The following is a 26,200-nucleotide window of genomic DNA, read 5'->3' as shown; positions in this document are numbered from 1 at the left end:
ATGGTTATGTAGTGGAGGAAAATTATTTAAGTGCTACCTCTACAATATTTTTACAGCAATTTTACAATAAACTCTAAGTGGTAAGTTGTTATTAGTTCTAATTTTAATCCACAGCTAAATAACTTTTTTGCGCACACGTAACAGCCAATAATAACTTGCCACTTAAGATTTATTGTAAAAATATTGTAAATATAGCATTTCTTTATTAAAATAACTCTATTATATATATACTAATTTTTTCAAATATTTTGGGGGGGCCAAGGCCCCCTTGGGTCCCAATGTGGCTCCGCCACTGCCAACAGGTGGTTGGCGGAAAGTTTTTTTCCCCTGGATGATCGAGTTTCCTCTTCAAAAACACATTTTGGTGTTTTCATGTGGTTTGTTTTATTTTCTACATTTTCATATTGCTCTTTACTTGCTTTGGATTTTTCTTTTATCATGTTTGCAATATGAAACTTGGCTAAACACTAACATTGGACTAAGTTGTTAGTTTAGTGTTAAAAGTGATTAAACTGTAAAACTTTGCATTACAGGGTCTATTTGCTAGGGTGTATTTAGCAAATTTCAAAGTTGCCTATTGTTAGACATAGCAAAATGGGTTAGAATCTGCTGACTCGACCCGACCCAACCCGAAAAATACCTTACGCAAACCTGAATTTTTTGATCTGAAACAAAAACGGGTTGACCCGTGACCTGACCCGATTTTTTTGTGGGTCAACCTGACCAAACCCGTTAAAGAAAATTGGCTAAAAAATATTTAGACTACGTCCTAAATGCTAGGTGCATAAAGCACAAAGCATGTGGCTAGAGCCAATAGGTAGCAAGTTCACAGACATAAGACAACCCATTTATTTATTTATTTATTTTTAAAATGCCAATTCTCATTCAATTTGACTAGACACTTCACAGTGCACGCTAGTACACTAAGTCACTAACACAGTAAATGGCTAAAAGCTTTTAGCTGTAGTCCACAAACCACTAAATGGCTAACACACATGTGACACACCACACACACACACACACTGAGACACTCACATAGTCACACACCTAAGAACTTTCATAGTTTCAGAGATAGAGTGTTTCACTCTGTGCCTCCACTACTCAGCAGCGGCCTCTACTCTTTTCTCTTAAACTTTACTATTATTTTAAATGCAACAGGAACATGTGCACTTAAGGAGGCCAATAACTTGACACTTAGTATTTTTTTTTTTCTTTTTCTTTTTTGGGAATGATATTATTAGTGATGTAAACTTAAAATGTATACTTTTTGGTGCTCCTTAAGATCTATCTCTTTTTGAAGTTGTAAACTTTTAATTATGAATTTTTTACTATAAAGAATTTTAGTCATGATCAAAATTGTCAGAATTGGAAGGATATTAACAAGTGGCATTAAGTGCAAGTCATTTTCTTAATTGATTTTATTCATTCTCTCTAAAGAGATTGTCATTGATTTGTTTTTGTAATTTAAAAAAAAAAAAAATTGTTTGAAAAATATGGGTCAACCCGACCCAACCCACAACCCAATTGACCCGTTTAAAAATGATTCATTTTGACCTGCAAACCTAATTGACCCGACTTGCTCATTTTGCCACGTCTACTTATTGTCAATCAAAATTCAAAGAGTTTTTTTTTTTTTTTCTTTTTTCTTTTTTCTTTTTTCTTTTTCTTTGTCTTGCGGATCAAGGTTTCTCATATATTCCTATACTTAATTTTCTTTAAACAGATGTGTTTCATTTCTTATCACTTATGCGCTACCTTAAAGATTGGTGTCAAACCGAAGGTTATAATCACTGTTGAGAAGGGGTGATCCAATTGGGCATTGGCATCTTGAAAGATATGAGATTTAAGAGTTCAATAAGTAGACTAGCTTAGGCTGTTGTTGTATTTTATGGATGGTTTCAAAGAAATGACCCTGATGAGCAAAAATATCAAATCTGAAGAGTTCAATCTTCTTTGCTAAAAAGATTCATCAACGCCAAGAGGAGGAATATGGTATACCATAAAATGGGTATATGATTCTCAAAAATAGAAAATAAAAAATAAAACAGGAATATGAATACTCTCTCACAACTGAGTGGGATCCACCAATTATGAGAGAGAAGACGTATGTACCCCTAACAGAGAATATTTTCTCCAAGGGAGGGGTTAAATTTGGAAAGAAAAAATAGAAAATAAAAAATAAAACGGGTATATGAATCCTCTCTCACAACTGAGTGGGACCCACTAGTTATGAGAGAGAAGACATACGTACCCCTAACAGAGAATATTTTCTCCAAGGGAGGGGTTAAATTTGGAAAGTATTCAATAGTCAAAAGACTTAGGGCCTGTTTAGTTAGGGTGTTTAAACAGCAGTTTTCAGTATTTAAATAACAATAACACTTCTGATATGTATTTCTATAACACTTAAACACATATTTCCAAAACACTGAAAACTAAACAATAATACTTAAACACTGTTACCAAACGAACCCTTATTTGCCATAATTGGGTTGTACATTTTTGTGTATTAGAGCATTCCCATCAACAATTCTAAAAAATTTAGCATTTACCATCTCAAAACCCAATTTTATAACATATAACACACCACTTTACAGCATCCCTTATATCAAAACTTCTATTTTTTTAACACTTCATTTAAATAGTCTTTCTTTATCAATTTTTATTCTTCCTCTCTCTTTCTCTATCTCTCTCTCCTCTGTGTCTCTCTTTCACAACCCAACGCCACCAACCACCATTGCAACCACACAAAAAAAAAAAAAAAAAAAAAAAAAAAAAAAAAAAAAAAACCATCCACATCCAAAGCCACAAAATCAAAGAATCATCCAAATCAAAGAATCACAAAATCAAAGAATCATCCAAATCAAAGAATCACAAAATCAAAGAATCACAAAATCAAAGAATCATCCAAATCAAAGAATCACAAAATCACAACAAAGACCCAAAACCACCCCAATCAACCCACACCCAGCACCCAAAGCCACCTCGATCAACCCACGAACCCAGCCATTGAAATCAAGAACCCACCAAAATCAATCAAAACCACTGAAATTAAAACTCACCGATATCAAATCGCAAAACCCACTCACCGAACCACCATAGAGACCCACCACGAACCACCGTAGAGACCCACGATCCACGAAAAACCATCACAGCCCAACCACACCTAGCATCGCATCCGGGGCCACACCCAAGACCCATGAACTTGAGATGTAGAGAGAAAGGGAAATAGAGAGGCAGAGAGAAAATGAAAGAAAGAGTAAGAAGGAATGGAATGAGAGCACGAGAGAGATAGTGAAAAGAAAAGGAGTGGACGGAGAGAACGAGATCGGCAGCGGCATGTTTTGGCGAGCTATGGAGGGCTTGCCCCAAAGAGAGACACTAGAAGGAGAGAGGGACGGAGAGCATGAGAGAGAGTGAAAGGGAAAGTGAAAGTGAAAAGGAAGAAAGAAATAATAAAAAAAAATGATAGCATAGTGCTACAATGCGGTCTCAAAAATGAGAGCACATTGTAGCAGTATTGCAAATTTTTTAGTATATACACTCTTTGATGGAGCAAGTTTTGGGTTAGCTTTTTTTTTTTTTTTTTTTTTTTTTTTTTTTAAGAGAAAGTTTCAACTTATGACATCCACTCTTGATGATAGCTCTTTTTTATCAAATCAAGACATCAATTAGTTTTTAGTGTAGGTGGGGAATTGAACCCCAGATCTCTTATCTACAGTTGTTTCTAGGTCCTTATGTTTGTTGCTTGTACTTTGTACTGCTTTATTTCTTTTATAAATTAATCCATTCATTAATATAAATATATATATATATATATATATATTTCTTGCCCAACTCAGATTTATCACAGGCATGGACCCAGTTACTATTATTACAGTTTGAACAATGGGACAGAATTTTTCATTAAAAAAAAAAAGAGGACAGAATTTTTTCGGCTAGAGCCACATAGTCAAGCAGTAAAAGTAAAGAAAAATGTTTTTTCTTAAAAAACAAAAAGAAGGAAGTTTCCGTGAAACTTAATAGTAGCGTTTTAGCCTTTGCTTATTGAGGCAATAATTTAATAGGATGTCATAAACTTTCTGCTTGTTATTTAATGAGAACAATAAAATTCAATTTTGTTTTTTTAGGGTTTAGTTTTAATTTATGGGGCATGTTACCGGTTAAGCTAACTGGAATCCACTAAAATAATCATAAGTTGGTTGTGAATAGAATAACAACAAAAACTCAACCTAACTAAAAACCATAACTATTTGGGGGAAAAAAATTTGATGCATTAATTTTTGTAAGCCTATATTGTACATGATACATTGTCAACATTTGCCGGACCCTTCAAATTTTGCTCAAGAGCTTCAACTTGCAATTCCATTTCCAGTATCTCACCTTTTCAACCCATTACATGATTAACTTACTCCCACAACATTTTACACAGTGTTCAATTTAAATTCAAAGAATACAAGCAAATTTGTCATAGAATTAGCCCAAACACTAAGGATCCTAATAGATTTGATAGGGTTCCAATTTTACTTTAGTATCGTTTGAGAAAAGAAGGAACATTGGAGTTTAACAATAATTGTGTCAAAATCTCATACGATGGTGGTTTGAGGATCTAAGCTATTGTTCTGGGTTTTAGGCATCAATCAATATTCAATAGAGCTTTGAGTCTTTGACCATGCGCTGACTTCCTTTACGGCTTGTGCTCACTTTTGTGGTTCTCTTTCCCAATACGATTACGACCTGTACTTAGTTTTTCGGCTCTTCGTGTCTCCACTGCAAAAGCGAAAGAGACCCATTTCTCATTGACTTTGTGCTCACTCTTAATGTACCGACCTAAAATTGAATTCTTCTCTGTCCATTCATTTTCAATTTGGAAAAATGGTAAAAGACTAACTACTTTTCGATTTTTAATATGGTAAGTGAAAAAAAAAAAATGACATGAGTGATGTTTGTAAATAAAAACTTCTATGAATTAATTTGTTATACCAATAGTTTGTAAAAATATTGTAAAATAAATTGTAACTGTAATATTACCCTTTCAATTTAGTTTTTACAAAGTAACAGAATAATGTGTCCTCTCTTGCACTTGGCTCTCACCATTTCTTGTAACTCTACATTATTTGTTACAACTTTTGCCATAACTCTATTTTGAGCAGTAATAAATCTGAATTCACAATTTGTTTTTTTATATATATTCAATCACGTCAATTTTTTTTTTTTTTAATAAAAAGGTCTAATACTTGCTACACAGAGTGTGCACCGAAATAATTGAAATTGAATTAAACTTGAAATCGTGACTCGATTTCAGTTATTTCGAATTGTTCATACGTACAATACAGTAAACACTGTCTTATAAAAACCGTGTCCCTCGAGTAGGTCCACATGCATTTAAAAGCAATTCATTTTGCTGATAGATACACTATAAGATATCGAAAGAAAACTAAGATGGAGGGGTTCATTGAAACATACTTCAACAGCCTCCGTCTTTTAACAACAGTCACAAAAATCATCCAAAGCTTGCGAAGATTTCACCAACTAGCACCGCCACTGCCGCCACCACCACCACCACCTTCTACCGCTTTAGATATTGACCAAAGGACCTCAGAGACGGCAGAGCAAGACCCACAAATGGCAGGTCCAGCTTTATTACGTCAACACAACAGAGACTGGACCATGGTCAGCCTGTCAACCGCAATTGAAATAGCTCTCGAAGCTGTCAAAAGCAACTCGCAAGACCCTTCAGCCTTCCACCTCTTCTCTTTGCTAATGCTATTTGCCTTTGCTGCTCTCTTTGTCTCGCAATTCATCAGTTCCAAACTGCCATTGACGGCCAAGGTGCTAGACTGTGTTGGACTCTTCATTGTCGGTGCAGCATTCTGCTATGCTATCTCTATCACATTTCCACTCAGCCTCAAGTGCATCACCTGGACTGTCTTCTCAATCTCTTTGCTCGCCATCCGGTTTTTCAATTGCTATTTCTAGTGCGTCACCAATTCAACTGGATTGTCGGTAAGGCGGCATAGTGAGAACTTGTAATAGAATAGATTGCCATAGTTGAGCAAAATTTTGGTACTCATTTTTAGTTTTTTAATTAAATTCAAATATATGTAATGAATATATATTTGAATTTAATTAGGAGACTTTTATTTATTGAGTCAATTAGGAGACTCATTAATTATAGTGTGGATGAAAAATGTTCAACTACACATTTCTACTGTAATTCAAGCCAATTTGGCTTTTGTTTTTTTAATAAAATTTACAATTTAATTAGGAATGGCAATGGGCCGGGTATTTTTTTATACCCGAACCCGCCCTATGGGCCCATACACATTGCTCGAACCCTACCTGTTTAATAAATGAGTTTTTTTATACCCGCCCAGACCCACCCCGTCGGGCCTCATTTAGCCCTACCAGATTTGGGCCCAATCCGCAACCCAAATCATGGCCCAATAATAATAAAAAAAAAAACAAATTTGAATTGAAGCCCAGATTCATTTTTGCCCAGATTTAAGCCCTATAACGTCCAAATTCAGGCCCATATAACGTGATCCAAATGCCAAATCAGTCAAAATCATAGGATTATTACAAATCTATTAATTATAAATCAATAAATCACCTGTTAACTATAAATCTATAAATAAATAAATCATAACTAATATCATAAATCAATAAATCACCTAGCTAAGATAACCATTTAATCATAAATCAATAAATTATAGCTAAGATCACTTGCTAAACATAAAAATAAAATAAATCCAACAAGTCCAAGAAATAAGTATAACAAGTCCAACAAGCCCAAGAAATTAAAAAGCTACAAAATAAATTCCACAAGTTTAGGATAATTACAAACCAACAAGTTAATCCAACAAGTCTAAGAAATTAGAAAGCAACTAAATTAATACAAAAAGTCTAATCGCATAGCTGTGACACAACTCCTATCCTCTTCATTAGGCTCCCCATTATCAAGAATTGATTGAAGTGTACAATCTCCTGGCATAATTGAAGAACCTACAACAATAATGAATTAAAAAATGGAATAAACTTCATTAAATTATAACTAGCAAATATAAAAATACAATTTTGATTTAATTTTATAAATAAAAATTATACAATTGCTAACCTTTGATTTCACTCCACAACCAATTCTGAGCACACATCATTGCCTCTATAGTCTTGCGATGAAGCCTACTACAGTGTGGTCTTAGTAGTCTCCCACTAGTGCTAAAGGCAAATTCTGAAGCAACAATTGTAACAAGAATGGATAAAAAATCCCTTGCAATCCTTTGTAAAGTAGGATACATGACACTATAACTTTTCCACCATGCCAAAATATCAAAGTCTTCACTCCTCTTCAACACTCCCTCATCAATGAAATGATTAAATTCCATTCTAGCACTCCCATGTTTCTTTGAAGTACTTGAACTATTGTTGACAAACAAATCAAAAGATGACATTGCCCCACTCAACCTACATTTCATTTGTGCCACATCATTTGAAGTACTTGCAAGCATATGAGAACTTCCTTCATTATTTACAAGGGACTCATCTACATCTCCATACTCATCAAGTGATAAATGCCTTATATTCAGCTTCATTGTTGGAAGCTTGAAAACCCAGTCTTAATGATTTTTCCAATTGTAACCCCTCGAGGGACATCATTATGATCTTGGCCCCAGAGCCTCTTGCATTAGATGTGCTGTCTACAAAACTAAAACTTGGCATACCCCTACGGAGACCCTTAGTGCAGGTGTGAATTCGGCCACAAAGTCGGCCTAATATCTGACCCTTAATGGAATTCCTCAATTTGTATCGTATGTCAAACATCCTAAGTCTCGTTCCCTATTTGGTTAAAATCCAATCTCCTTAAGAATGATTGCAAGGGATACTCGGTCAGCACCCAAACTGTATGGGCTTGGAAGTAATGTGGTAGCTTCCTTGTCCCATGGACCAATGCTAGCGCCATATTCTCTAGTGGCAAGTACCGAGTCTCCACATCCACTAGCATTTTGCTAAGGTAATACACTGGTCTATGGATCCCTTCTTGATGTCTTAGTAACACAGCACTCACTGCATGGTCGGAGACCACTAAGTACATATATAGATCTTCCTCAGGCTCAAGTTGGGATAAAATAGGAGGGCTAGCCAAATAGCACTTCAAATCTCTGAATGCCATGTCACACTCTTCTATCCATTAAAAATCCTTCCACTTTTTCAACCGTTGAAAGAACAGTTTACACCTGTCTGCTGATCTTGAAACAAATCGATTCAGGTTGACAACCATCCCAGTGAGCCTTTGCACTTCTTTAGGCTTACTAGGCGAGTTAAGCTGCTGAATTGTTGTAATCTGGTTAGGGTTGACCTCTATTCCTTGGGTGGTTATCATGTAGCCCAAGATCTTACTTGATCCTACACCAAAGACACATTTGCCTAGATTGACGCACAACTTGTGTTGTCTCACTATTTCGAAAACCTCAACCAGGTTGGGCATATGCTCTTCACTTCTCTTGCTCTTAACCACCATGTCGTCAATATAAACTTCCACTGTGTCTCCAATTTGATCTTTAAATATCCGAGTAACCATTCTTTGATACATAGCTCCCACATTCTTTAGCCCAAAAGGCATCACTGTGTAATAATAATTACCTTCGAGCGATATGAAAGAGGTTTTCTCTTTATCCTTAAGTGCCTGAGCAATCTGATGATAACCTTGAAAGGCATCCAAGAAACTCATTCTTGGGTGACCGTATGTGGCATCCACCAATTGATCTATCTTGGGTACAGGAAATGTGTCACACCCCAAACCCGATACCCGGATTTGTGACCATGACCGGCATGCTAATATCAAGTTTAAACCTGATATTAATAAGAACCAACTTAACTTTTAGTAAATTTTTTCCAAAATGCTTCTCTTTTTCTTTTTATACTTGTTTCTTTACTTCTTGATATAATTTTTCACTTGATAGTCAGAGCATCTACACCATACTCAAAATATAACATAATCCACCAGTCATTTAATTTCCATACTTTTACATAATACATCTTTTAATACTTTCAGGTACACAACTTTCATTTGATCCTAGAATACACAATAACTATAACGCTAAACGTTAGAATGCTAGTTTAGGATCTATACATATAAAACTAAAACCAGCTCCTTCCAAAATCGACTAAGGCTCCCTCTGCTCCAAAATAAAACCTGCTAACTGAAAGGGTGGAAGGGGTGAGCTACACAGCTCAGTAAAGGTAAGATATACAAGAATTCAATAAGGATGCATGTAAATCAGATCATTTTATTCTATGAATATTCGAATAGGAGAACATCTTTTCATGCATAGTATTTAATACTATTCATAATAATAACTTATACGCTCTTCATAGAAAACAATTGTTCTCCTTTTCTTATTAGGTTAACAATACCAAACCTTTCGGATTAAACTTCTTTCATTTCCTACAAAGTTGCCATATATATATATATATATATATATTCTCATTTACAAAATAATTATTTTAACTTAAATCAGATAATCGGCAACTTTGTATTAAACTAGAAACATCTTGACTAATAAGAAAACTTCTCTTTATAAACTTCTTCTCATAAAATTCTATATCTTTCATGGTCATAAAACTTAACGTTTCATAAAAATAGATATCTGATAACTTTTGAACATAAACTTGCACTTTCATCAAAAACTTTATCTTTATAGCACAACAAAACTTCAGAAACTTTTATCTTTAATGAACAGCTTTTCTTTTCATTAGAAACTTCTTCTTGCCATGAGAGCTTTCACTTTTCACAATGCATTTAAACAAAATAATTCTCTCATGATTAATAACATAACATAGTTGTTCATAACATATTGGTTAGTCCATGTCTGATAAGCTGTACAGAGAAGGCCTCATCACATTTGGGTGCCCCCATGTGTATGATATTGTCTCCTTTGGGAGGCCTGATGGCACATCCCCTCCAGGTTTTGTTCCTCCCCGCCGTCCGTACACATTGGGGAGAAGGCCTTATTCAGATTAGAGTTACGAGCAACCTCATTTCCTCTACTTTAAATGGCCTAGAGTTACAGACAGCCCCATTTCCTCTACTTTAAATGGCCAAACAGATAACATATTTCCATGGAAAGCCAATAATTAACCCCTACTGGCTGAGTTCAAATTATCGGAGGACATAACCCGAAAACATTTCATACTTTACATCATACTGAAATTTCTTATTTTGCATAACATTTCATAATAATAGCATTTCCATTCTTTTCATTAAACATCATGTTCATAGAATCAATAATAGCATCAATATGCTTAAATCATATACGTAAGTTTTTCGAAAGCTCACGAACATATCTAAATCAGAATAATGATTACATGCCATATCTCTAATCAAAAACATTTTAATGCATAATATACTTTAAAATAACCTCATGACTTACCAAATGCCCATATGACTCATCCATTACCTGAAAGCAGAGGAATCGAGAGCCTAAAGTCGAAGGAGCTTAGACTTGGATACTGGTAACACCTAAACCATAAATCAAAGCTTATCACTATCCATAATTCTTTACCAAAAAACTTCAAATTCATCTCAAAGCCTATCTCTTAGAATCAAGGAAGTCCTAATCCCACCTCAACGAGGTTCCCACAAACAAAAATACATTCATATGATAACATACAACACGTCGGGCAAAACAGCTTCATACATACAACCGTCTCATGGTTTAGAACCCCTTCCTTTGAGTACTAAACCTCAAAACAAGTTACAAAAAATTAATCTATGATCGAGACATATCAAAAGATAAGTATATTAAATTATAGCTCAAAACATTCACCCTAACTTGATAATTAAATCCACAAAGTTAGGCATGTCCCTTACTATTCACTGTTCTATTCCAGCAGCACAGGCTCCATTTGTAAAATATAAACGGGCTGCTAAAACACATCCAATTGTCATGAAAATTTACAGAACTACTCCCCTGTATATCCAGTATATACCATAAAAATTTCGGAGTCAAAGCATAAACCCATAATTTACTAAAAATCACGCAAGACAGCATACTCAAATCTATCCTGACAAAATTTCATGCAAATTATAAATTAAACCATTATTTTTATATTAATCCAAATGCTGTGAGACCAATTCAATAACAACCATAAGTGTCTTAGGTTTCATAAAAATTATCCCTATCATCCAAATTCACTATATAAAATTTAATACATAATTTAACATACATGAACACAGAATCTGTCACAGTGACAGCTTCAGTACATATTCTTACAAAATCATCAACAAATAGCAATAGGCCTTAATTTCATTTGGGTATTTTTATATCTATAGTATACATATTAAAATACCCTAATAAGCATTCAATAGACCACAATATCATCAATATTTACAGAATCACCAATTCAACTTCCGAAAACAGAGTAGAGAACAAAGAGGGAAAGTAAGCAAACAATTATACTATCCAAATACACAAAATCAGATGAGGTTTAATTACTTACCCACACACTTTGAAGATGAAACCTTAAGGCTAATTGTTTAATTTCTTCTTTAAAGAAACTAGAATTTTTGGTGAGAAAGAAAGAGAGAGATGTTGCCGTGTAAGAAGGGAAGAGGAAAGAAGAACAAAGAAAGGGTAAAAAGGAGTAGAGAAAGAGGAAAGTGAGCTGCTGGACTTCAGATGCAGCAAAATAAAGATAAGCCAAATTGACTTTAGGGGTGGGGTACGTGTATGGCTAGGGAAAAACAAATATCACACCCACTTTTCCAAATTTTCTTGCATTCACACTTATATATATATATATATATATATAATCTTTGCATTCACACTTATCTACAAAAATAATATTATTTTACACACACACATATATATGTATATATATCCTTACCTTTATACACTAATTAAACACCAAACAATTATATATCTAATAACTTAAACTACTTAATATAATTTTGTACATACTTAGTACATATTTAAAATACTGATAGCAATTCAATTATGTATAATCTTTACAATTCTTATTCAATGGCATTATAAAATAATATGCTTATTAAATACTCTTCTATTATTTTTTGTAAGTAAGTGGCTTAAAATATTAATAATACTTAACCACTTAAACATATAGTTTAATTATAAAAATTGGGTCGGGGTGTTACAAAATGGGTCCTTCGGGCATGCTCGGTTGAGGTCGGTAAAATCGACACAAACTTTTAATTTCCTATTTTTCTTCTTCACCACCACCGTATTTGATAGCCACTCAGGAAAGAACACCTCCCTAATAGCCCTGCCTGCTTCAATCTCTTTACCTCCTCTTTCACGGCTTCCGCATGTGGCTTTACTGATCTCCTCGGTTTCTGCTTTTTTGGTGAAACCAAGGGATCTACATTTAACTTATGTATAATAAAGGTCGGGTCCACCCCCGACACCTCGTTTTGGATTCCATGCAAACACGTCAAAATTCTGTATTAGTGATAGAAGAATTTCCACTCGATCTTCTACTCGAAAACTCTTTCCTATCTGAAACTATCTGTTGGTGTAAGGCAAAATTTGTATTTGAACCAACTCATCTGCACTATCTGCCCCTGTTAGGCCCTCGAGGCCCTATAATTTCTATAATTGCTCTGCTTCAATTTGCTCCTTTTGCTTAATCTCACAATTTATCGCGGCCATAAGCACTGTCTTGCCACTTTTTGATCAATTCGGACCATGATGACTCCATCTTCAGTAGGAAATTTGACCATTTGATGCAACATAGAAGGTACTGCCTTCTTGGCAAGAATCCAAGGATGCCCCAGAATCGCCGTGTATGGTAAAAAAGCATTCACCATTATGAAATTTACCCGGACCTCTTTTCCCTCGGTCATTACCAAGAGCTTTATTTGTCCCTCGAGCACCACTACGTTTCCATCAAATCCTACTAGTGGTGTATCATACTTGCTTAGATCTTCAGGCTTCAACCCCAGCCCCTTGTACAAATCAGGATACATGATCTCAGCCCCACTTCCTTGGTCTATCATCACTCTCTTCACCAAGAATCCTCCAATTCATGAAGTCACAACCAAAGCATCATTATGCGGTTGTGACATTCCCTCCAAGTCCGCTTCATCAAAAGGGACCAGATCTCTATTCACCCTGAGCCTCTTCTCAAGTCAGGCTACTACCTCTGCCTCGAACGGGGTTGCCACACTCAATATGCCCTTCTAACGGCTCACATTCACACCAATGGAAGCTGCATGAATAACCTCAATAATTCCCAAGGGATGAGGAAATGTATTACCTCAGCTTCTTGAGTCGTAACCTGCATTCACTCATTCTTGTCAGACCACAAATTCCTTCAAATGTCCCACCTTTACAAGTTGCTCCAGGTGGTCCTTCAGCATATGACATTACTCAATGGTGTGACCCTTCTCTCTATGGTAAGTGCAGTATAGGCTTTGATTCCTTCTGGCCAAATCCCCATCCATCTTCCTCGGCCATTGAAAGTACAGCTCATTCTTAATACGCTCATGAATCTTGTAAACAAGCTCTTTGAAGGTCACATTTACACCCACGGGCCATGGTGCCAAGTTCAGACTTTGGACCCTCGGTTCCCTTCTAGCTCTTTGTTGGTATTTCTCGGGTTGAGAATCTCTGCTGTATTGGGAGGAGGTCAAGGCTTCGCCCTTTGCTTTGCAACCTATTGTCCTCCAATCTCTTATGTTCCTCAATTCTTCTCATTAACTGGTGCATGTTCTTGGGAGGACGCATGGTTAGAGAATCCCTCAGTTCTGACTCTTGTGGTAGCCTGAGCCTAAATGTACTTATGGCAACCTATTCATTCCCTCCTCCTATTTTTTTGTATAACTCCCAGTACCTATTTTCATATGACCGAAGAGTCTCTCCACTTCCCATCCTCATGGACAATAGTGCGTTGATCGGTTGAGGAACCCTACTGCAAGTTATAAATCGCACCCCGAATGCCTATTCTCGTTTGCTACTACAAGTCATAAGTTCTCCAGCTCCTGTTCTTGTTTGCTACGATACAATTGCTTAGGGACGTAAGATACAATTCACTCCCTTTGTGAGGATCCTTTGTTAGAATCAAGTCCTGTCTAATGCCCTTCTTGCATGCGCTGTTGCTCTCTTCTATGCTCCCTCATTAACCTCTATTGGCCTTGTGATGATGCCTTTGAATGATTTCCCCCAACCGACCCCTCTTCAGCATGCAGGCCTTCCATATTTGGATGATATCAGGCTAGCTCGAAGCCTCCTTTTGAGTAGAATTTCCACAAACAGCGCCATTTGTGGTGCCTAAACCCAAGAGTGCTATTTTCAAGGATAAAGCATTTGAGCTCCAATTTATTTGTTGGTGGGTTTCCTTGCACTCCTACTAATTGTTGCCTCAAATGCTGCCTTGACAGCTTAACCCCCTTACTTGTGTAGTTCTAAGCCTAATTCCAACCCACCCTCTGGTTTTTCTTCTCCCTTGAAGTACCTCTCTCTAAACTTTCACTCTCCTTTTCTCTTTGTGTGTTTTTCAACCCCCCTTCCATTCATCCCCTCTTCCCTTTTATATTCTCTCCTTAGTGGGGGTCCAAATTATTACTTTTACATCAATTCCCACACAAACTCACTTCTACCTAGAATCCTAAGGTATTGATTCCTTCTGAGGATTCTCTTGAAACTTGTTCTTGACATCAAATAGTGTCAACGAACTTCCCAAAGGCACTAACTGTGCTTAGGAGACCAACTTGAATTTGATCATTCCTTCATTGGCCTTCCCCGGCCTGTCAATTTGTTTTGGACCTAACCCGACCCAAGCACAATAGTTTTTCTCAAGTGCCAGCCTTACACCCCTGCACATTTGTCATTGGGTTGGGCCTATCCCTACTGTGTTGGGCCAGTTTCAATTACTTGGGACAGCCTCAGGCCTTGGTTACCTGGGCTATTCATGGTCATCTAGGCCCAAGTCCCCACAACCCATATAGAAGCAAATAAAGATATACATACATCATATATAATGCAACCACACAAAACGGAAAAGTAAATCAAACATCGCCAACGTTCCAAGGATATGGCCTAGCAAGGTATAGGAAATGTAAAACAGGCATTACCATACCTAGGGAATGTGGCCCAAGCAATAAGCAGGAAAATAAAAGGGGGTACATGGAAGGGGACCCAAATACATGCTCTAGAGAAGAAGCTTAGAAAGAGGGAAAGAGAAAACAACTATAAAGGGGCTAGCCCCCTAATGTATTGAACATTTCCCCTTGGTGGGCTTGCATCTTTGCCCTTTTCGCTTATGCCTAGGAGGTCGTGCCCTCGCTCCAAGTGTCCTAGCTCCATGCATGTACATGCAACAAACAAGGAAACAAGCCAACAGACAAGCAAAGAAATGAATAGAAGGAAAGCATGCTAAATGACAAGCTAGGAAAAGATGCCAAACGGGGGCAAACAAGCATGTGAAGCACACAAATAGGCAAACAAACATATTATCAAACAAAAGGGGGTGTCCTCGGAGGACAAATGTAGATTTGGATCAAATATCCATAGTTCTATTGGATTGGAGTATGAACGACACACAGACTCATGCATGAACATGTAGGCTGATAGGCCAAAAACGAATTGACCCCTTGTGATGAATTAATTTATTAATCAGTCAAGATTATTAATTAATCAAATTAATATGCAAACGCGTGGTAGCACAAACAAATCACCAATTAAATTAAGTATGCAGCGGAAAATAAATGGCACGATGATTTGTTTACGAATGGGGAAAACCAATACAGCAAAAACCCCGCAGGTGATTTTAAGGTCATCACTCCCGAAATTCCACAACAAGCGGTTACAAGTAAAGGAATCCCAGTACCTTATACCAACCTACAGTTGAACCCTTACCCCAATACCCAATTGGACTTGTTTTGTAGTGACAATTTCTCCTTTCGATGCACGGCTCCTAGTACGTGACTAACCAATTGCGCGGATTCCAGTATGTGACTTCAATCACCATCTCATACCCTACTATAAATACCATTATACCCATGAAATGTAAAAAGTTTCTAGAGAGAATTTTGAGAGAAAAACCCTAGAGAAAAAAAAAAAAAAAGATTGATTTATCCACAATCTTATACATTTGATTCTCCAAATTCCTCTACTCTCACCCTCTCCATTCTAATACCCATGAGAGGATTATAAACCAAATCCTTACCTCACCCAATTCATATTGGTTGATGCAATAGGGTAATTGCGGGATCCAGTAATATAGAGAAGACCTGGTTTGGCGTAACCTTGTTGGAGCAAGAAACTTGGAGGGCTTAGGTGCATCGGGTAGATTAGGCTTGGAGGGTCTATTGCTATTCATGTATCCCAATTGATTTTCTAGTGGATCATTTACTTCTTAGAGGGCAACAAAGAGGTTTTTCGCCGAGTTCTTCGGTTTCCTCTTTGATAACATGTGCCGGTGTTATCTTGTGTTTGCATCTCTCTATCCCTTACTCTTTGCTTTTAATTACTGCTGAGTTGTGATTAAAATATGGCTTAGAGTAGTTTGATAATTTGAGTATTGCTTATATTTCATATTCCGCACATATATTGTTTGAATATAAGCTTGCTTTGGAAAATTTGTATTTGGGGGTCTAAACATTGACAAGTGTTTTACACACTAAGTGAGTTTTCAGGAATAACTTGTGAGGCTAATAAGTATACATTGAAGTTAATAACTTTGTCAAGTTATAGAGCATTGAGCAAGTGCCAGTCTAGTAGCAACGGCAACATGTCATCTAGATAGGAGGTTCCGTAGTCCAGAGTCTTAACATAATGATAAAACATCACATGCTATTGAAGGTTTGATCAAATTAGTCATGTTGGGGTATGGTTTGGATCAAACTGTTATAGATTGAAAGTACAAGATTCTGCATTTGGCACGACTTGTAGTGTAATAAAGTTGCAGTTAAACTACATGTTGCTTAGTGTAATATTTATTTGTTATAAAGACGAACACGTGTGAGCAGCGTATTAGTTAATTTAGTTAGTTAGTGGAGTCTTTTTTTCAGTTTTTAGTAACTATTATAGATTGGTTAGTTTTCATTTCTGCTTGCTTTGTTTCTTGTCTGGGTCATTCTCCTGTACCTCCTCTATTCTTTTAGGGGGTACGATACCCAACTAAGTTTTAGCCATTAGATTTACTTGTTTTAATCTTAGCTGTTTGTATAATTTTAATAGGATATCAGTTACTGATTAGTCAGGTTAACATATAAAACCAAAAAAAAAACCATACGGTTCTTCTTCTTCTCTCGCATCAGATCTGATCTGAAGCAAGTTCTTGTGGGTTCTTCTCTTTCGTTGTCACTTCTCTCCAACCTTCATTGTTGATATTCTTAGGTAAATCATTGAATCTATTTTTTGGCATCTATGTCTTTACAATCTAGAGTCTCTAAATTTCTTATAGCATTCATTTAGGGATTTTGATTCTTAACCCTTTTCCTCTATATTTGTTGAAGTTAGGGGAAAACCCTAGTGGTCTATGTGCATGCCATGGATTCTATCTCTTCCATCAATTGTAAATTTGAATCACAAAATATTGATAGGATTGTCTAGGTTTATTTGTGCCTGTGTGGGTTTTGTTTGATTTGTTTATGGCCAGTAGACTCTGGGAATCATCACTCGGGATAGAGGAATAGAGAAGAAGAACAAAGCAAGAAAACAACAGAGAGGAGGAACATGCGGAGAATACAACGAAACCCACATCGGAAACTGAGTCAATTTCAGATTAAGAATCGAGGATAGCTCCCGAAACCGAGAAAAAGTTGGAATTTTTGAAAGAATTCGAAGGTTCAATTAAAGAAAGATTCTTCAGCTCCTCAAACATTACAGAATTGAAAGTTGTAGATGTCTCTGTAGGGCCTCTCATACTCACAAGGTGTAAATTAGAACCAGCAAGAACCAGAGAAAAGCTTGATCCAAACTCTAATTTCTGGAAAAGAAGAAGGTTGGGCCTCACTAGTTCACACTCACAACCTGTTATTAAATCCATTATTATAATTTCTATCTCTTTTATTTTATTTTTATTTTTTTACTGAATTGAAAATATTTTTGGGCAGCTAAATTTTGAATTGGTTTTTTTTTTTTTTAATATTGAAAAAAAATACATGTGGAGCTATATATATAGGAGAGAATCTCTATGGCTCTATGGTAATATAAAAAGGTAAGTTTGGTCGTACACCAAAAGCTAAAAGAAATGAAATAGGTGTGTTCATCTATATCTATCTATGTGCTTTGCTTTGCTCTGCCACTCTTCATGGGTAGCTATTTGTATTTACTACTTTTTATTTGTTTGTGTCATTTAAATCAATTTGTGTTTTTCAACAAATTTCATGGAATTGGAAGTTTGGGACTATTCTTAGTGTTTTCTACTTTTGCTTTATGGACTAGTTTGGGGAATGGGATTTTGATTAATATAATAAGCATCTTTGGATACTCTGACCAACTTAAATAATGGTTGAAAGCCTATTTGTATAATAGCTTTGTGAGGTGACCCCACATCTTATTGTAATACATGTTCATATCTCTAACTATTTGATATTTAGGGGTTTATCTATAGTATGAAGACTAATAAATATGAAACATGATTCTAATTTTTTTCATAGGGGCTAGTTTGCCACTTCGCCTTTTTTTTTTTTTTTTTTCCAGAGAATTGCAATTAAGATTTTTGACCTCTTGTTTATTTTCAACTTTTAAAGATTTGTTGATAAAAAAGTCTGGTCTAAAGGTTTTATGATTAATGTCTAAAATGTGAAAGGTACGTGACCAAGTCATTGTCTTATAGCTTTTAGACATTTCATTTCAGGATGATTAGGGAACATAATCCATCATCCATTTCATAATTCTCATTAGATAAGAAACATAGGGTGGAAAATTTTCTTTTGAGCTAAACTTCTTTGATTCGGAACACTTTACAAAGATTAGGTTGAGATAATTGAAACTTGGTTCAGGGCATGTTTGCCTTAAGGTTTTTTTTATTTTTTTTTATTTATTTTTTTTTATTCAACATAGGGACATCTATTTACTTAACTTTACCGGTTGGAGTAATTTAAAAACTACAACTTGAGACCAAAATTTTTTAATTGTCAATATGCCAAAGTTGAAAGTGAAGAACCAACAAGGAGTTACCCAATCACTTCATCCTCTTACTGTAAAACTTGTGTGGTGACTAACACCTCCTATATACTTAAGTCTGCAAGAACTGTATGTGAGCTTTCAAATAGTCATCCTCATGACAAACAAGAAAGTGAATTTCATAATCATAATACAAATCCAAAAGCCAAATAAGCAGATGATAAGAAAAATTATCAAAGCATTCATCTTGAAGTGCTTTGTTGCAATTTCTATCTAAAACAATGTAAGTTATAAGGTATGTTATGTTACAACTCTGCCAATTTGCATATGTATGTTGCACTGTGTGATGTCAATATTATATAAAAGATTATATTGTGTTAGGACATATATGATTCACTTATTAGGAACATATGTCACTATTTTATGTAATTGACTAATCCTTTGATAAAACGCACTTTACTTGTATTTGGGTAGATTTAGGATGTGTTTAATACTTCAAGAAACTGTGTTTCAAGATCAAGTGTTAAAGTCATGCAAGTTTGTCCAAGATTCAAGCTGAAAAGTGTAAGTTCATTAAAGCTCGACAACTAGTTATCTATCGAGCTTGAAGAGCTGTTCCAGCCTCGTGGCTTGACAGCAGCTCGACAGATAGGCATCTATCGAGGTTTATGAAAAACAGAATTTCAGTTATATTTTGACTCTAATCCGTGATTATGTGTTTGAGTTTTCTTTTCTCACAATCCTAGACATATAAAAGGATTATTTTAAGGGCCGTCAAAGGTGACATAAGTTGCACAAGTGTTGAGCAAAGTTTGTTCAAGTAAATTGTGACCGGAGATAGAATTTGCCCTAGTTCATCATTCTTGTGAAGAAGTTGCTATGTTTGTGCATTGTAGGGTTTTGTGACCAACCATCTTCTTGATCTTCATCGTTGGGATAAACTAAAGAACTTTGCAGCCAACAACCTTCTCTAATTGGTGATTGAAGTTGCGTACTGTGATCCACGTAATTGGTTAGTCACGTACTGGGAGTCATGCATCAAAAGGAGAGATTGTCACTACAGAACAAGTCCAATTGGGTATTGGGGTAAGGGTTCAACTGTAGGTTGGTATAAGGTATTGGAATTCCTTCACTTGTAATCGCCTATTGTGATAATAGTAGATTATCGAGAGTAATGACCTTAAAATCACCCAGTGGGGTTTTTGCCATGTTGGTTTTCCCCATTCGTAAACAAATCACCATGTCAATTTATTTTCCGCTACATACTTAGTTTAATTGGTGATTTGTTTGTGCTATCACGCATTTGCATGTTAATTTGATTAATTAATAAACTTGGCTAATTAATTAATTAATTCATCACAAGGGGTCAATACGTTTTTGGCCTATCAGGTGGTATCAGAGCAAGCACACTCTGATTAGGTTTTAATCTTTGTTGTGTTGATCCATTGACCCCTGTTTGTCATGGATAGAGAATAGTCTTTAATCATACCTCCCTTATTTAATGGCACTAACTATGCATACTGGAAAGTACACATGAGAGCTTTCTTGCAGTCTCTAGATGAGAATGTATGGTAAGCTGTTAAGATAGGCTGGACCAAGCCAAAGGAAGTGCCAGCCGATTGGGATGAAGCTAAGATCAAGGTGGCAAACTTCAACAGCAGGGCATTGAATGCTTTGTTTAGTGCAGTCACTAATGAGGAATTCAAGAAGATATCCTCCACTGAAACTGCAAAGGAAGCATGGACCATCCTCCAGACAACCTATGAAGGAACAAAGGTTGTCAAGGATTCAAAGCTTCAGAGGCTTACTACAAGCTTCGAAGAGATTAAGATGGAGGAGGATGAGTCATTCGACGAGTTTTATGCCAAGCTCAAGGATATAGTGAACTTAGCTTTCAATCTTAGGAAAACCATTCCTGAACCCAAGATTGTGAGAAAGGTGCTCAGATCTCTACCTAAGAGATTCCATGCCAAGATTATGGCGATCGAGGAATCAAAGGACATTGACAAGATTCCTTTGATAGAGCTGGTTGGTAATCTGCAGACTTACGAGCTAGGGTTAATGAGGATTGGTAAATAAGGCAAGAATAAGAGCATGGTCTTGAAGGCCAAGAGCAATGACACGGATAAGTCTTTAGACGATGAAGACTCTAAGATGAAGTCCTACATCATTAGGCAATTCAAGAAGTTCATGAAGAATGCCAATGGGAAGGGTTTCGACAAGGACTGTAGGCAATCCAATTCTTCTCAGTTCAAGAGTTAAGACAAAGTGAAGAAGGATGCTAGGGATGATGGTTAGTACACTGTTCCCATTGGACCTAAATGCTTTGGGTGTCAAGGCTTCGATCACATGAAATAGGAGTGCCCTACATATCTCAAGAGCATTCAGAAGAGTAGGGCACTCACTGCTACTTTGAGCAACACCGAGCTTGAGGATGATTCCAACAATAAGGATGACGGAATCCTGAATGCCTTCACTGCCACTGTCGATCCTACTAAGGGGATTGTTGAAGATATGGATGAAGAAGAGGAATTGGTGGAGTTCGAGTTTGAGAAGATGGATGATCAAGATGACATCCATATAGTCTTTGAGAAATTATACAAGCTTTCTGAGAAACATGAGAAACTTTATAGGCTGGCCACCAAAAAGCTCAGTGATGTGAAACTTGATCATGAAGAGCTTTCCACAAAGTTTGATGAAGCTAATCAGACTATTGGAGCATTGAGGATTGAAAATAATTTCTTGGCTGAGAAGACCAAGAAGCTTGAAGCAGAGCTGTTTCAAGTCAGAGCTCAATTGGAGAGGACTTCAAGTGCAAAGCTTGATGAAATGCTCAGTCTTTAGAAATCTGCTTCTGATCAAACAGGTTTAGGGTATGGTTTCTTTTCTTCTAATATTGCTTCTACTAGTACTACTATTTTTGTTCCTCCTAGTAATAAAGTTGAAATTGAGAACAATGATGTTAAAATTGATTTAGCTAGTGAGAACATAGACAAAGGTAAATCTATCTTACGAGCATCCCCTAAGCAAGATAAGAAGGAAGCTAAAAACTCTAGAGCTAAGAAGGCTAACTCTCAAAAGCCTAAACAAAAGAAGCAGCATTTCTGTCATTATTGTGGAGTTGCCGGTTATACTCGACTAAATTGCTATAAGTGGTTAGCCACTCAACAGAGCAATGGCATGATAGCATCTGGAAGCCAGAATCAGCTTCAATCCTCTCTTTCTCCCCTTAGAGATCTTCTCAAAGCTCTCATGTTCCTTTCGAACCTGAACGGTTTCAATTCTTCCCCCTTACCACCGATTCAAGGGTTTAATCAAAGGAAAGGTTCTTCCAAGGTGTGGAAGGAAAAGGGCTCCAAGTGATTCTATCACTTTCTTCTCTCTTTTTGTGTTTTTGTTTTTGCATAACTTGTGTGTTTTGCTTTTATTTTGAGTAAGTCTAGTTTTTATGCTTTTCTTTGTTTAACATGTTTTTGTTTGTTTTTAGTTTTGTTTATTTTGTTTTTGATATAAAAAAAAATTGAAAAATCAGAAAAATACAAAAACAGAGTGTGTTTTGTGTACATTGGTACTTGTGTACCTTGGATGGCCATTGAAACAAAGTTTTTTAAACTTTGTATCTTTTGTTGCTTAGATGAGCATCTCCATGCACAACTAAGCAAGTGAGTTTTGTGGCTCATGTTTGTGATGAGTAAGGTTAAGTGATCTCTTGTACTTAACACTCATATCACTCTTTTTGACGGGAATGACAAGAAAATCCTAAGAGAAAGGCAAAAATAACCATCTCACCACTGTTGCCTGCCAATCATGAAATGACATCTGTATGCTTCGACACAACAAAAAAGCAATGTCAATGACATTTGTGTGCTTTGGCATAGTAAAATTGGAATGTCAAATGCTTAACATAATTGGGTATTTCTTTTCTATCTATTATATGCCCATGCATGATTTTCTTAAAAAGAAAAATATGCAAAGAAAAATAAAAAACAAAATGATCAAAATGCTTTAAATATGATTGTAAGCGTGTATTCTAGGAGATGTGGGAGTTATAGGATGTACCTTGAAAGTGATAGTCCCCATCAAACAGTTATGATTGTGTGTGAGTTAAAGTGATTTTCTCATATCTTAAATCGTCATAACATGTATACACTTATGCAATCTTGCGATGTTTTTCACACACAACACACAACACACAATATTCATTGCTATTCCTTATACATGTGCAGCTACAATGTGATTTAGCCATCACAAGGTTTACATATGTTAATGTATGTTCACTAAACTGTTTTGACTTGTTTTTGAAAAAAAATTGGTTAGACTTGTTTAGTATGTGTGTGTGTGTGTGTGTGTTTGTGTTTTTGGGATCTATGTGCTTAAAATTTTTGGTTGAGAGATGATTTTGAGAGTTCAAAATGTTGATTGGATCATTAATTGAGTTGCATGCTTGATTGCATTCATATCTGTATTTTTCTTTTCTTGAAAAACTGGTTTTTAGCAACCTCAACACCTCCTTGACACTTGGCTTATCGGTCAAGCTCTTAAGTTGTTTCTTATCACAATCTCGACACCTTCTTGATAGCTAGGTGAATCGAACGAGAAAGTTACTGGATCCTTGATAGCTTCTCGATAGCTAGTGGATTGATTAAGCTTCTTTAATCGAGTCTGATGAATTTTTCCTCGACACCTCTTGACAACTGCATTTGTCAAAACTTTAACTCTCGACACCTTTCTCAACACATATCTCAACACCTCTCAACATCTCTATCTGTCAAGCTTTACTGACCTTCTATATAAAGGTTCAACACGATTTCCTTCTTACTTTTCTCGATCTCTCTCTCGACAAATCTGTCCTTTCATCTCCCAAAACACTCTCTCTCACTCCAAACCTCTTTCCAAGCTATTTTCAAGCTTTCTCAAGTTTTTTTTTCTTCCCTTGGTATGTTTCTAGTCTCTCATTTACATGCATTTCATGTTTTGAAACCTAGGTTTTGGGGTTTTTGAAAATTTTGGGGTTTTTCAAAATTGATGAGTTTCTGGTGAAATTTCGGGATGGGTTTTTGCTTAAATGAGTTTAAAATCTCATACATTGCATCACATAAGCATTATAACAGTATTATCATGCATTTAGATGTGTGTAAACTGATTGTATGCTGGTAGGATTGGAATGGGCTGAGCCCATGATGCCTTTTATATTGCATGTCACATATTCATGCATTTCCCATGCATACGTACCATCTTTTCAATATACTTGTTATATTTGAAATGTGTTGGGACTTTTCTAATTGTCTCTCTCTCTCTCTCTCCCTCTCTTTTTGTTTACGTTAGTCGTGTCTATGGCACCTAAACGAAAGTCTACTCCGTCCTGAAACCCTCTTCGTTCCAGGGCATCCACTTCCTTTGATCCTACTCCTTCACATATTTGGTTTTGTGATGAAGATGCCTGTAAGGCCTTCTCAGAGAACTTTTCTCAACGAGACATTCATTCTGAATGCCGAGTCATTTTGGCGGACTTCGCCAATACTGACTTACTCGATGTCATTCACAATCGGGGTTGGGAGTTATTGCGTGACATCCCAGTCACATGTCCATCCGTGCTAATCCAAGAGTTTTACTCCAACATGCATGGATTTGATTTTTCAATACCTCTCTTTCATACTCGCATTCGAGGTATGCGCATTATTGTCACACTAGAGTTGGTCTCCGATGTGCTCCGTGTCCCTAGGGTAGAGTTTCCTGACTACCCTGGTTGTGAGCGTCTGAGGACTATGTCCAAAGATAAGCTCAAATCTACTTTTTGTGAGTGCCCTTCTGATTGGGGTGAGCATCAGTTCACTTACTATTCAGACTTTGCAAAAGGTCCTCGGTTTTTTAACATGGTTATGACATTCGTTCTTCACCTTCTTTCTTACTATAACTCTATCACAGAGTTTCGTGCTCAATTTTTGTTGTCCCTTCCTGAGTATCTTACCATAGATTTTCCTTCTCACATTATTCTGTCTATAGGGATTCGGAGTCCCGTGATAAGCTCATCTTTCTTTCGGCTATCACGAGGATCTTATGCCATTTTTCTATTCCCTTTACAGCGTCCGACCACTTTACTTATATGTGTGCCATAGACTACGCTGCCGTTAAACGTAGCAAGGTGTAGTCTAGGTTGAGGTAGTTTGGGTCAGCAGCTCCTCCCTCTCGTTCGGCTCCATCTCGATCTGCTCCATCCACATCCACTCCCTCCTCTTCTATAAGCGATGTGTCACTCGGAGACATCATGGCGTAGCTTCAGCGCATGGATGCTCGCCTTGATACACTCTCTATAGAGCTGTATTAGGTAAACGTTCGTGTTGGTCGTATTGCACGGTGGCAGGCGGTCATGGGTGGCTTCACTCTTAAGGCTTCTCCTCCACCTCCTCCAGTGGCTTCTGATTCTGAGGCTGAGGATGATGATGATGGTGATGATGATGATGCTTCTGATGATGATGATGATGGAGATGCTAGCTCTACCGATGAGATATCTACTTGTCACTCTTACCCTTTGTCACTCATGACAAAAAGGGGGAGTAGTTTTGGATATGAGAGTAGTCATTCTTAGGGGAAGAGTTAGTATAGGACATTTTTGTTAGGGGGAGTGTTGATATCTGAGGGATGTAGTGAGGATTACATGTATCCTTTTCTTTTCTCTGCTTTAGATACATTTATTCCTGTACATGGGTCTTGTGACCTTTATTAACATACATTGTATTTATCTTCTTTATATGTTGATGTATGTTGATGTATATTTCTTTCACCTACACTTACATGTGTTGTTTCTTTTCTCTCTTTATGCACATGTTTCTTATTACTTGTATGTAATCTTATATTTCTGTTTCAGACAAAGATGCCTTGATGAGTTTTGTTTAAAGTATTCCAGAAATACAGGTTGTCAAAGTCTACTTGCCATAAACTCTCTTCTTGCAAAGTTTTTCAAGAGTTTATGTTAGGATAGATTTTATTGTATTCAACAAGTGAATATAAGTTGAGTGATTTATGGCTTCTCTCATATGTTCATTTGTTTGTTGTGGTTTTGTCACGGATTTCCAAAGGGGGAGATTGTTAGGACATATGTGATTCACTTGTTA

At 36.5% G+C, this 26,200-nt stretch overlaps 1 protein-coding gene across 4 annotated transcripts; it reads right to left on the bottom strand.

Annotated features, from left to right (window-relative positions):
- Positions 1-6,746: 6,746 nt before the first annotated feature.
- On the bottom strand, positions 6,747-11,725 carry LOC126706402 (zinc finger BED domain-containing protein DAYSLEEPER-like). 4 transcript variants are annotated; one of them, XM_050405822.1, is made up of 4 exons: positions 11,497-11,725; positions 10,428-10,516; positions 7,115-9,197; positions 6,747-7,002 (listed from the first exon to the last, which is right to left on the bottom strand). In XM_050405822.1, the coding sequence occupies exons 3-4, from the start codon at positions 7,587-7,589 to the stop codon at positions 6,890-6,892; spliced, it is 588 nt and encodes a 195-aa protein (XP_050261779.1). In that variant the 5' UTR covers positions 7,590-9,197; positions 10,428-10,516; positions 11,497-11,725; the 3' UTR covers positions 6,747-6,889. The 4 variants fall into 4 exon arrangements, 3 of the variants coding, with proteins under 3 accessions (XP_050261779.1, XP_050261778.1, XP_050261780.1); XM_050405821.1 differs by having other exon boundaries at positions 10,455-10,516; positions 11,497-11,723; XR_007648586.1 differs by lacking the exon at positions 7,115-9,197 and having other exon boundaries at positions 10,455-10,516; positions 11,497-11,697.
- Positions 11,726-26,200: the final 14,475 nt, after the last annotated feature.

This window comes from Quercus robur, chromosome 11 (genome assembly GCF_932294415.1).
Source record: "Quercus robur chromosome 11, dhQueRobu3.1, whole genome shotgun sequence".
NCBI classification, from domain to species: domain Eukaryota; kingdom Viridiplantae; phylum Streptophyta; class Magnoliopsida; order Fagales; family Fagaceae; genus Quercus; species Quercus robur.
The sequence above is the reverse complement of the archived record's forward strand: the minus strand, read 5'-3'. Positions and strand labels throughout refer to the sequence as shown.

What these genes read in the sequence shown, in the direction of transcription:
- LOC126706402 (XM_050405822.1), bottom strand. Translation starts at nt 7,589, where the DNA reads ATGAAGCTGAATATAAGGCATTTATCACTTGATGAGTATGGAGATGTA. An exon ending in GTTGTGGAGTGAAATCAAAG is followed by an intron (nt 7,003 to 7,114) that starts GTTAGCAATTGT and finishes TTATTGTTGTAG; the next exon opens with GTTCTTCAATTATGCCAGGA.